General features: G+C 45.6%; 6 protein-coding genes across 6 annotated transcripts; 2 read left to right on the top strand and 4 right to left on the bottom strand.

Annotated features, from left to right (window-relative positions):
* Nucleotides 1-730: 730 nt before the first annotated feature.
* On the bottom strand, nucleotides 731-1,303 carry RhiXN_03696 (uncharacterized protein; the record flags this gene model as incomplete). The annotated part of the gene is made up of 1 exon (XM_043323513.1): nucleotides 731-1,303. The coding sequence occupies one exon, from the start codon at nucleotides 1,301-1,303 to the stop codon at nucleotides 731-733; it is 573 nt and encodes a 190-aa protein (XP_043175932.1).
* A 1,625-nt stretch (nucleotides 1,304-2,928) lies between these two features.
* RhiXN_03695 (uncharacterized protein) lies at nucleotides 2,929-3,688 on the top strand (the record flags this gene model as incomplete). Its single annotated transcript, XM_043323512.1, has 2 exons — nucleotides 2,929-3,267; nucleotides 3,317-3,688. The coding sequence occupies 2 exons, from the start codon at nucleotides 2,929-2,931 to the stop codon at nucleotides 3,686-3,688; spliced, it is 711 nt and encodes a 236-aa protein (XP_043175931.1).
* Nucleotides 3,689-3,708: 20 nt separating this feature from the next.
* Nucleotides 3,709-6,116, top strand: RhiXN_03694 (uncharacterized protein; the record flags this gene model as incomplete). Its single annotated transcript, XM_043323511.1, has 8 exons — nucleotides 3,709-4,363; nucleotides 4,408-4,442; nucleotides 4,515-4,709; nucleotides 4,764-5,082; nucleotides 5,142-5,257; nucleotides 5,287-5,481; nucleotides 5,532-5,693; nucleotides 5,751-6,116. 8 exons carry the CDS (start codon nucleotides 3,709-3,711, stop codon nucleotides 6,114-6,116), a joined length of 2,043 nt encoding a protein of 680 aa, XP_043175930.1.
* A 435-nt stretch (nucleotides 6,117-6,551) lies between these two features.
* Nucleotides 6,552-7,702, bottom strand: RhiXN_03693 (Retrotransposable element Tf2 protein; the record flags this gene model as incomplete). Its single annotated transcript, XM_043323510.1, has 3 exons — nucleotides 6,552-6,756; nucleotides 6,821-7,649; nucleotides 7,699-7,702. 3 exons carry the CDS (start codon nucleotides 7,700-7,702, stop codon nucleotides 6,552-6,554), a joined length of 1,038 nt encoding a protein of 345 aa, XP_043175929.1.
* A 39-nt stretch (nucleotides 7,703-7,741) lies between these two features.
* On the bottom strand, nucleotides 7,742-8,287 carry RhiXN_03692 (uncharacterized protein; the record flags this gene model as incomplete). The annotated part of the gene is made up of 1 exon (XM_043323509.1): nucleotides 7,742-8,287. The coding sequence occupies one exon, from the start codon at nucleotides 8,285-8,287 to the stop codon at nucleotides 7,742-7,744; it is 546 nt and encodes a 181-aa protein (XP_043175928.1).
* Nucleotides 8,288-8,346: 59 nt separating this feature from the next.
* Nucleotides 8,347-9,207, bottom strand: RhiXN_03691 (Retrotransposable element Tf2 protein; the record flags this gene model as incomplete). Its single annotated transcript, XM_043323508.1, has 1 exon — nucleotides 8,347-9,207. The coding sequence occupies one exon, from the start codon at nucleotides 9,205-9,207 to the stop codon at nucleotides 8,347-8,349; it is 861 nt and encodes a 286-aa protein (XP_043175927.1).
* Between the last annotated feature and the right edge of the window lie 90 nt (nucleotides 9,208-9,297).

Raw genomic sequence — 9,297 nt, 5'->3', positions numbered from 1 at the left:
ATGTCATCTGTGATGTCATAGGTGGAGGTGGCCACATTGCTTTAGTAAGTGGAAGAGGAGATGTAGCAAAGCACTTAGCATATGATATAAGTGCTAAAGTTACATGATTGAAAATATAGTCTGTTTCCTATTGTTTAAAATCAAGAAATTGGGAATTGTCCTAGACATCTGGTGGGACGTCAAGGGTGTTGGCACTTGTGGCTGGGGGGTACAGTGAGAATACCGCTTAAGGTGGTGACAAGCTACCCTACAACAACTAACTAAGTATCTACAATGACCAAAGCCCTACAGGCAAGGACCAAGTATGTATCTACAATGAGAGAGCCGCTTAAGGCAGTGAACTAAGTATCTACTAAGTAAGTTACTGGGCTTAAGGCCCTTGTACAGTGTGGGGATGCAACAAGAGGTAATTGACCTGGGTATTACCATGGTTGGTTGGCCTCCTTATATATTCTATCTACTAGCTATTTACAAATACATTATATCAAATATTGAATCCAATAAGAACCCTGCTCTGCAGTTGGCCTTACTCATGCATACATGTCACTGACATGTTCATGATGACATCATAGGTGGAGGTGGCTATGTGTACTGAATAAGCGTGGGAGGGGACATGGCTTGGCACTTAGTGTATGATATAAGCGCCAAAGTCATGTGATCAAAAATGTTGTTTGTTTGACTTTGTTTAAAATTGAGAAAATTGGAATAAATGTCCTTGGTATAAGTGTGTCTACAACACTGCCCCCCCTCTAAGGGCCTTTTCCTTTATTTCTTTTTTGAAATTTTTCAGGATTTTCTCAGCATTCTTGAGGTTTTCCCTTGGCTCCCAGGTATTTTCCTCTGATCCATAGCCTTTCCATTTCACCCCAAAAAACCACTTTCCATTCCTTTTTTCCATGTCCATGATTCCCTCTACTTTGTATTCCTCCTCTCTGTCCACAGTGACTGGTGGTGGCCTGTTTTCAAATGCCCTTTTCTTGTCCCTTTTCACTTTGGATAGTAGCCCCACATAAAATATGTTGTGTACTTGCATAGAAGGCAGCAGTTCCAACTGGTAGGCACAATTGGAAATCCTTTCAGTGACTTTGAAGGGTCCCACCTGTTGTTTGGTAAGTTTGGGGCTCAGAGTTTTGATCTTGAGGTTTTTGGCGTCTAGCCATGCCTCTTCCCCAATTTCAAATTCTAATGGGCTTCCTTCTTCCCTGGCTACCATTTGTGTCTTAGATTGCTGGAGTGCCAATTCTATTTCCCTCCATTGTGATTCCATTTGTGCTGCCAAGTCATTGGCTTCTGGAACGTCCATGGGTACATTGCTTGGTGTCAGGGACAGCGTTATGGATATGACATTTCTTCAATAATCTGTACTTATTTTATTAATTACACTAGTAATCTTACAGTAAATAAATAAGATAAACATGCAAACTAAAGTTTTCAAGGTCCCTCTATCCAATTGCAACCTTTGCAAAACCTATAAACCTCAGGAATACCCTTAATATGCAATATCTTTAGCATATATGGTGTTTTCTCACTCATTCAAATATATATAAATTCATCTGAGTAGATAAACAGTAGCAGGTAATATTTCTCCTGTTTGTAGTATTTATTATTCAAGATTCTATCCTGTGGCTACACACAGAAATATTCAGGGTCCCCCTGTCGCATAGGCAAGTGCTCCGGCGCTTAATCAGCACTTAAGCGCTGACGCAATAAATGCGCCTTTTCTCCATCACCCGGGCATCCCACACTGCCGAATCGCTTGCGCTTAGGTGCGCCTGTTTGTGCGCTCCAGAACGCTGGGTCAAACTCCCAAAACGGACCACATTTGGCGGAGTTATGCTCTATTTACTGTAAGTACCCAGTACAGTGTTTTCCTACCTTTGGGACTGTTTACTCCAAGGATGAAACACTTGGCCTTGGGACATCTAAGGACCCACACAGGTAAATACTGCCTTGGGGCAAATATTAGGATCTGTTGTTTGTTTACTATGTACCTAAGTATTGGCTCTCCAAAGTGTTTCAGTTGCCACATGTACCTCCTGTACCCCCTCTTGGTATCAATCATGTATATACTTGTTTGTGCATCTTCTCAGGGTATAAAAGCACCCTGTGAAGACGCTTCTAATGCATCCATTTATCCACTCTTATATATTGACATATACACACAAGCCTTTAACAGCTTGTTGTACACCACTGTAAGGTGGGTACTGGGGCAGGTGCTTAAGGCCGTACTACTACAGACAATGCTTATCTAACTAACTATCAAAGGCTATACTGATGATGCTTATGGCATCCTACTACTAACTACTGCCAACAAGGGGGCCTTAGGCCTGGGAGGTGTGGTAAGCGCAAGTAAGGGGTAAAGTTTCTACTGATGGGGGCCAGCTACTTAGCTGGCTGGAATATCCTCCTCAATGAGTATGAGACAAGGTAAAATTGACTTGGGGTCTCCAAGCAATTTTCCTGCTGTATATATAGACAAAGGGGTGCTATCTACATGGTCTGTGCGCATTAGGGCACGGTAAAAAACCAATATGTAATTAACCTGTCTTTTTTTACCGGTATAAATAACTGTTATTTACTGTTATTATCATCCCCGGGCCCGGAGGGTTTTCAGAGCATGTAAATAACATTTATCGGGAGGTGAATAACCAACCGGCTTGCCTCAGGAACCTGGGTCTGCCAAGGTGCACAAGGCACGGTACCTTGAGATATTGACCATAAGTCCGAGTGGGAATATATTTGGAAAGCAAACAGATATACCCACTTTGCATGTAAGCAGTTTCAGAGGTGACACTATGGACCTAGCCCATGAGCTGCTGGTACCTTTTTGAGGGGTAGTCCCCACCGTAAGTTCCAATGAGAATACCTATATAAAGCCACCTAAGATGCAGCCAAGTTAATTATCACTTGCTCTCACCTGTTTTTAACATGTCTTCCTTTGACTTTCCTTACCTTTGCACTGTCCTTTTGGGTCTCCCGCTCCCTATCAATGACCCCCCACTCTTTGATTTCCGTCATTATTCACCCTCGGAGAGCTCCCTGGAGCGAGTTGAGTCAATTAATGGCGCTGTGAACGCCGATTTGGAGAATATCCTTGGACTCAAAGTCCAGGGAATCACTCTTACTGAAAGCGGACCCGGCATTGCTGCATTGGCTGATCTGCTTGAGAAGTACATTGGAATGTTCCCAGACGATTCTGTCCTCCAGCTCTGGTGCCCAGCTATCCTGTCAGCAGCGGAGAGCGCGTACAACGCCTCTAACAAGCCAGTCAGTGAATTCTCGATCGCCTCATAGCATAGACTCACCAAATATGTAGCTTCCCATTCGCGAAACCACGCATACAGCTTCCTCCAAAGCTCCATTACCTGCCTTTTCTCCCTCAAAGGGTTCCCGCAAGCGAGCCGCTCCTACTGAAACTGTCGACAAGAGCCATCTGGGCGCTTTGGTTACTTCTCAAAAGCGCCCAGCAAAGAAACAGAAGACTTCAATTACCTATGTGCCTCCTTGGATTGATATCCCGGAGTCAGTTCCATCTTCTGGCCGTCCTTTTGACCCTCTGGCTCGCCAGCTATCCCCGCTCTGCTATGATTCCCGAGACCAAGACCAGCTTAAGAAGCACCGCTGTATTGGATCTACGAAGGGCTGCTCTTTCAGTTGGGCGACCCCTCGCAACCGAACACGCATATAAACATGCAACCGCATGCACCTATGGAGCCACCGTTGCGTCGCCAGGCTAGTACTGCGTTACGCAATCGAGCCCCAAGCTCCCTTATTGTGCCACCGCCCTCGGACCTTGAATCTTCAATCCCAGAATCCACCAACCCCTCTCACTCGTCTAATGTCACAAAACCCTCGTTGGTGAAGGACTTAGCTTCTTCGTCGGGACGAAAGCAACTGAAGGCTCAGCTCGACTTTGACATCCTTCGACTGGTCTGTGCTGCCGGAACGCCTCCAACAATCGTTGACCGTGAAGAATTTAGGGCAGTGATTGAGCATCTGAATCCTCGATACACCCCGGTTTCGTCTTCAACGCTTGTTGATGCATTGATACCAGCGGAAGCGGCACTGGTTCTTGAAAAGGCCACTGCGCTTCTTAAGAAGGAAAGCAACCTCACACTTACCCTCGACGGTGGCTCAACCCGACGCTCATGCTCTGTTTATACATTCCATGTATCAACTCCGTCCCGCCGATCCTTCTTGATGCGAGGTGAGGACGTGTCGCTGGAGTCGCATACAGGGGAACATATTGCATCCCTAGCTAAGCAAATCATCCAGTCAATTGGACCCGAACGCTTCGTAGCTGTTGTTACCGACGGGGCAGCAAACGTTGTCCTTGCTCGGCGGCTTTTAGCGGAGTTCTGCGGTGCATTGCCATTCAATGACGCCCTCACAAATTGTCGCTTTTAGTGAAGGATATATGCAAGATTCCGGAGTTTCAGAAGGTATGTACTCTGAAAAGCGTCATCCAAATATATGCTAAAGATATTTCTTAAACAATAGCCTTGCTTCGTCAGGTTTTAAACTTTTTCAAGAAATCAACTTCCGCAAAGGCACTACTCGATCAGCTACGAAAGCTTGAAGGAATCTTGCGTGGTCTAGAATCAATTGGGAAAACCCGATTTGGAACTGTGGGACACGCTGCATTGTCTCTGCTTCGATGCATGGGGCTCATTCGACGCTTGGTTTCCAAGGGTGCTATTGACATCCCTGTAAGCATTTACGCATATATGCGCATCTATTTACTCATCATTGACTCATTTTAGGGCTGTAATCGTTACTTCATACCAAATACACCAGCTAGCATATGCTTCGAGATGCAACTGACTGCATTCACAGCTGTACTTAGCCCTATCCTCCGAGCTATCACCTGCCTTGAGTCTGCATCGGCCACCCTCGCTGATGTGCTCCTGTTTTTTTCTGCGGCCCTTGGAGCTGTTTCGAAACATCTTGCCAGCGATTCTCACGGTCTTGAGAACTCGGAGACTGTTTCTTCAATCATCAAATCATGCACAATTCGATTCAACCAACTGATTAATGAGACTCCAGACGACTGCTATGTCTGCGCATTTTATCTGGATCCATGTGAGTGTATCAATATTGACTTCACAGATAACCAGCTCTAATTAATGCAATATCTTCAGACTATCGTGATTCGCAATTGCTGAAGAACATTAACCCACTCTCTATCAAGATCACCTTGAATCGATCTGATGAATTCTCATCTCATGCCCCCACTTCCGCTATGCTCGCCGGATTGGTACTTGTCTATTCAGGCTTCTCCGAAAGGACTGGGATGGCGCTCCCAATGGTCTGGTACGCCGATTATATTCAACCGCCAATGAAGCCATGGAAGCTCTCCGGCAACAGCTTCTATTGTATGGGTCGTCCAACTACCCGTTTTCGGCAAAGATTGGTCGGGAGACTGCTGCATACACCTGGTGGCTGGACTTGAAAGAGCATCCAATGGCCAGACTTCTAGCAGTACGATGTTTTTACTAAACAGTTGATTGTTACTTACAATGCCCTAACAGCACTTCGCTCTCATGTTGCTTGCGATCACAGCAAATTCAATGGCCGACGAGCGCACCGTTTCAACCTTTACTTGGCTAAACTCAGGCCTTCGAAATGGGCAGGACGTGGCGACGATTGTGCGGCAAACCCAGATTCGGCAATTCTACGGGTGGAAAGAGGCGGTAAGCAGATTCCAATATATTTCACATCTATGAACTAACACGTACTTATTGCACCAGAATGCGAAAGGTCCTACCCGAGTTCGTTTTCGAGACCTAAAGCAAGCCTCTGGGGCAAGTTCAAAGCAAGTAGACGGCTTGCCTGCACAGGAGGCCTCGGCTGAGAACGACCCCGATGAGTACCCGGAGAACGCAGACACATGGTTAGACGAGATAGAGCGAGAGGAAGCTTCACCCTTGGGGGATATTTTTGAGTTGGCTGATTTGGTGAATCTCGACTCCCCCGAGATTGAGGACTCGCTGTCGGACAAGGTCCCCGAAAGCTTGCGCACAACAGAATCAGCACGTAACGAGAGGAGCGGCGCAACGCAGCCACCTTTGAGTAATTCTGGCGATCCTGAAGAGGTTGATTGGTCTTTCACTTAGTTATTTACATGTTATTATATACATTTTTGACGGTTAATTACACTTCTTTACGGTCAAAAAAGGGCCGGCGCTTATGAAGGCATGTGGCTGTGCCAAATGCTAATAAGAGTTTAAAACGGTATGCTAAAAACCATCTCCGCCGCCCTTCGGTTAATAAACCGGTGAAAAAGTCGGGCTGACTTTTTTACCGTGCCCTAGTGCGCATGAGAAAAGAAGTACATGGATGGAATAAGAAGCGTGCTGCACGCTGCGCAGAAGCATGGATTCTTCCTAAGCGCCCTTGGCATGGCATCTTGGTGTGGCATCTTGGCATAATAAGCGCCAAGATCACGTGATGAAAAACAAAAGATATTAAGTCCATAAAAAATGCTAAAATAATAGAAAAATTGTCCAAATTCAATGGTATAGGTCTTGAGGTTGTAACATTGCCCCCCCTTAAAGGCTCTTGGCAGCGTCACAAGCCTTTCTGAGTCTAGCCTGATTGAAGTGCTTTATCTTGTCTTGGCTGTGTTCCAGTAGTTCTTCTGGTTCCCAGGAATTGTCCTCTGGGCTGTAACCCTTCCATTTGATCAGGTAGAACCATTCTCCTTGTTGCCTTTTTGAGTCAATAATTTGCTCTACCTTGTATTCCTCTTCTCCTCTATTGTTTCCAGAGGGGGTTGGTCTGGAAATGGCTGGCTTGGTGCTCATGGCTTTTGGAAAACAATCCCACATAGAAAACATTGTGGATCTTCAGGGTGTCAGGGAGTTCTAGGCCATATGCATGGCTGGAGATTTTCTTGGTAATTTTGAAAGGTCCTAGGCATTTGGGGTCTAGTTTGTAGGAGTTCAAACAAATCTCAACATTTTTTGCGTCTAGCCATACTTTTTCTCCAATAGAATACTCTAGGATTATGCCTTTGATTCCTGCCATCCTTTCCTTTGTCATCCTTAGGGCAGATTCTGCTTCCTTCCATTCACTGGCAAGAGTATTGGCCACGTGGTTGGTTTCTGGGACATTTGCCAGGACATTGGATGGGTTCATGACTGGGTTCCTTCCGTAGACCAGTTCAAATGGAGTCTTCCCTGTGGCAGCATGCTTGGCGTTATTGTACACATATTCTGCTAGTGGTAGCCAAGTGGACCAGTCCAAATGATCTGCTGCCACATATGACCTAAGGTAGAACTCAATGAATTGATTGACCCTTTCTGTTTGTCTGTTGGACTCTGGATGGTAGGCCAATGAAAAGGCTGGTTTGATCCCAAGGCATTGGTACAGTGCCCTGAGGAATTTTCCTGTGAATGTGGTCCCTCTATCCAAAATTGTCTTTACTGGCAATCCATGTAGTTTCCAGACGTGTGAAATGAACAACTCTGCTAGACCTTTGGCTGACAATTTCTTGGTTGTTGGGATGAAGTGGCCAAATTTAGAAAAGGAATCTATGACCACCAGAATTGTATCAAATCCTTGCAACTTGGGGAATCCTGTGATAAAGTTGTAGGAGATTGTGTGAAAAGGGAAGGGGGGAACTTCTAAGCGTTTTAGGGCAATGACTGGTGCGTGGGGGCAGCAATTGGCTTGACAGGTGGGACAGCATTCAACCCATTCCTTGGCCAAGGATTTCATTCCTGGCCACCAATAACTCCTACTGAGTAGCTCTAAGGTCTGTTGTTGTCCTGGATGGCCTGCCAGGATCTTCTTCCCAGTTGTAGTCTTGGTAGGCCTTGCAGATGGAAGGTGGTGCATTGTCAGCGTCCTCAGTTAGGAATTGGATAATTGGCTTGAGGGAAGGGTCTTCTCTCAGTTTGAAGCAGATTTCTGTGACAATTTCTAGCTCTTCCTGGGAGGTGTTGGCAAAGACCTTGGTTGGTAGCATAATTTTGGGCTCCTGGGGGGTGTCAACATAGTCCGCTCTCCTGGATAGGGCATCCAGTTTTCCTGATTGCTTTCCTGGGTGATAGTGGATTTCAAAGTTGAAGTTGCTCAGGAATATGCGCCATTGGGTGTGCCTGTGGTTGAACGTTTGGGCTTGCATCCAGTATTCCAAGTTACAATGATTGGTGAACACTTGTACTGGTTTATCCATTGCTTCTAGGAGGATTTGCCATTCTTCTAGGGCTTTGATGATTGCAAGAAGCTCCTTGTTGTGTGTGTCATAATTAGCTTCTGCTCCCAAGAATGACTTAGACATATATGCAACTGGATGTAAGCAATTGTCCTCCCCTTGTTGGCTCAGTATTGCCCCCATAGCTACCCCTCTGGGTGATAGTGGATTTCAAAGTTGAAGTTGCTCAGGAATATGCGCCATTGGGTGTGCCTGTGGTTGAACGTTTGGGCTTGCATCCAGTATTCCAAGTTACAATGATTGGTGAACACTTGTACTGGTTTATCCATTGCTTCTAGGAGGATTTGCCATTCTTCTAGGGCTTTGATGATTGCAAGAAGCTCCTTGTTGTGTGTGTCATAATTAGCTTCTGCTCCCAAGAATGACTTAGACATATATGCAACTGGATGTAAGCAATTGTCCTCCCCTTGTTGGCTCAGTATTGCCCCCATAGCTACCCCTGATGCGTCTGTCTCAAGATAGTAAGGCAGATTGGGGTTGGAGTGGATAAGGACCGGTGCTCTGATTACCAGGGATTTCAGTTCTTGGAACGCATCTTCTTCCAGGCTGCCCCATGACCAAGGGCTTTCCTTCTTTGTGAGGTTGTGGAGTGGTTGAGCCACCAAACTGAAGTTTGGAATGAATTGGCGGAGGTAGTTTACAAAGCCTAAGAATGCTTGAACCTGCTTGACCGTTCTAGGCGTGGGCCATGATGTGACAGCTTCAACTTTCTTTTGATCCATGGAAAATCCAGCCGGAGATATGACAATCCCCAAGTAATCTACTGTGGTGACGTGGAAATGGCATTTCAACAGTTTGCAGAATAGCTGATTTTTCAAGAGTCTGGACAGGACTTCCCTTACGTGGTTAGGGTGTTCCTCTGGTTTTTCCAAAAAGATCAGGATATTGTCCAAGTAGATAACCACGGTAACGTCAATAAGGTCCCTAAACAAGTTGTTCATGAGATGTTGGAATGCAGCTGGGGCGTTGGTAAGTCCAAAGGGCATGACCAGGTATTTGAATAATCCATATTGGTTCTAAAAGCTGTTTTCCATTCATCTCCTTCCTTGATTTGAATGTTATTGTACCCCCAATGC

The sequence above is a fragment of the Rhizoctonia solani genome, chromosome 1 (genome assembly GCF_016906535.1).
Source record: "Rhizoctonia solani chromosome 1, complete sequence".
NCBI classification, from domain to species: Eukaryota; Fungi; Basidiomycota; class Agaricomycetes; order Cantharellales; family Ceratobasidiaceae; genus Rhizoctonia; species Rhizoctonia solani.
This window is presented reverse-complemented; position numbering and strand designations above follow the sequence as displayed.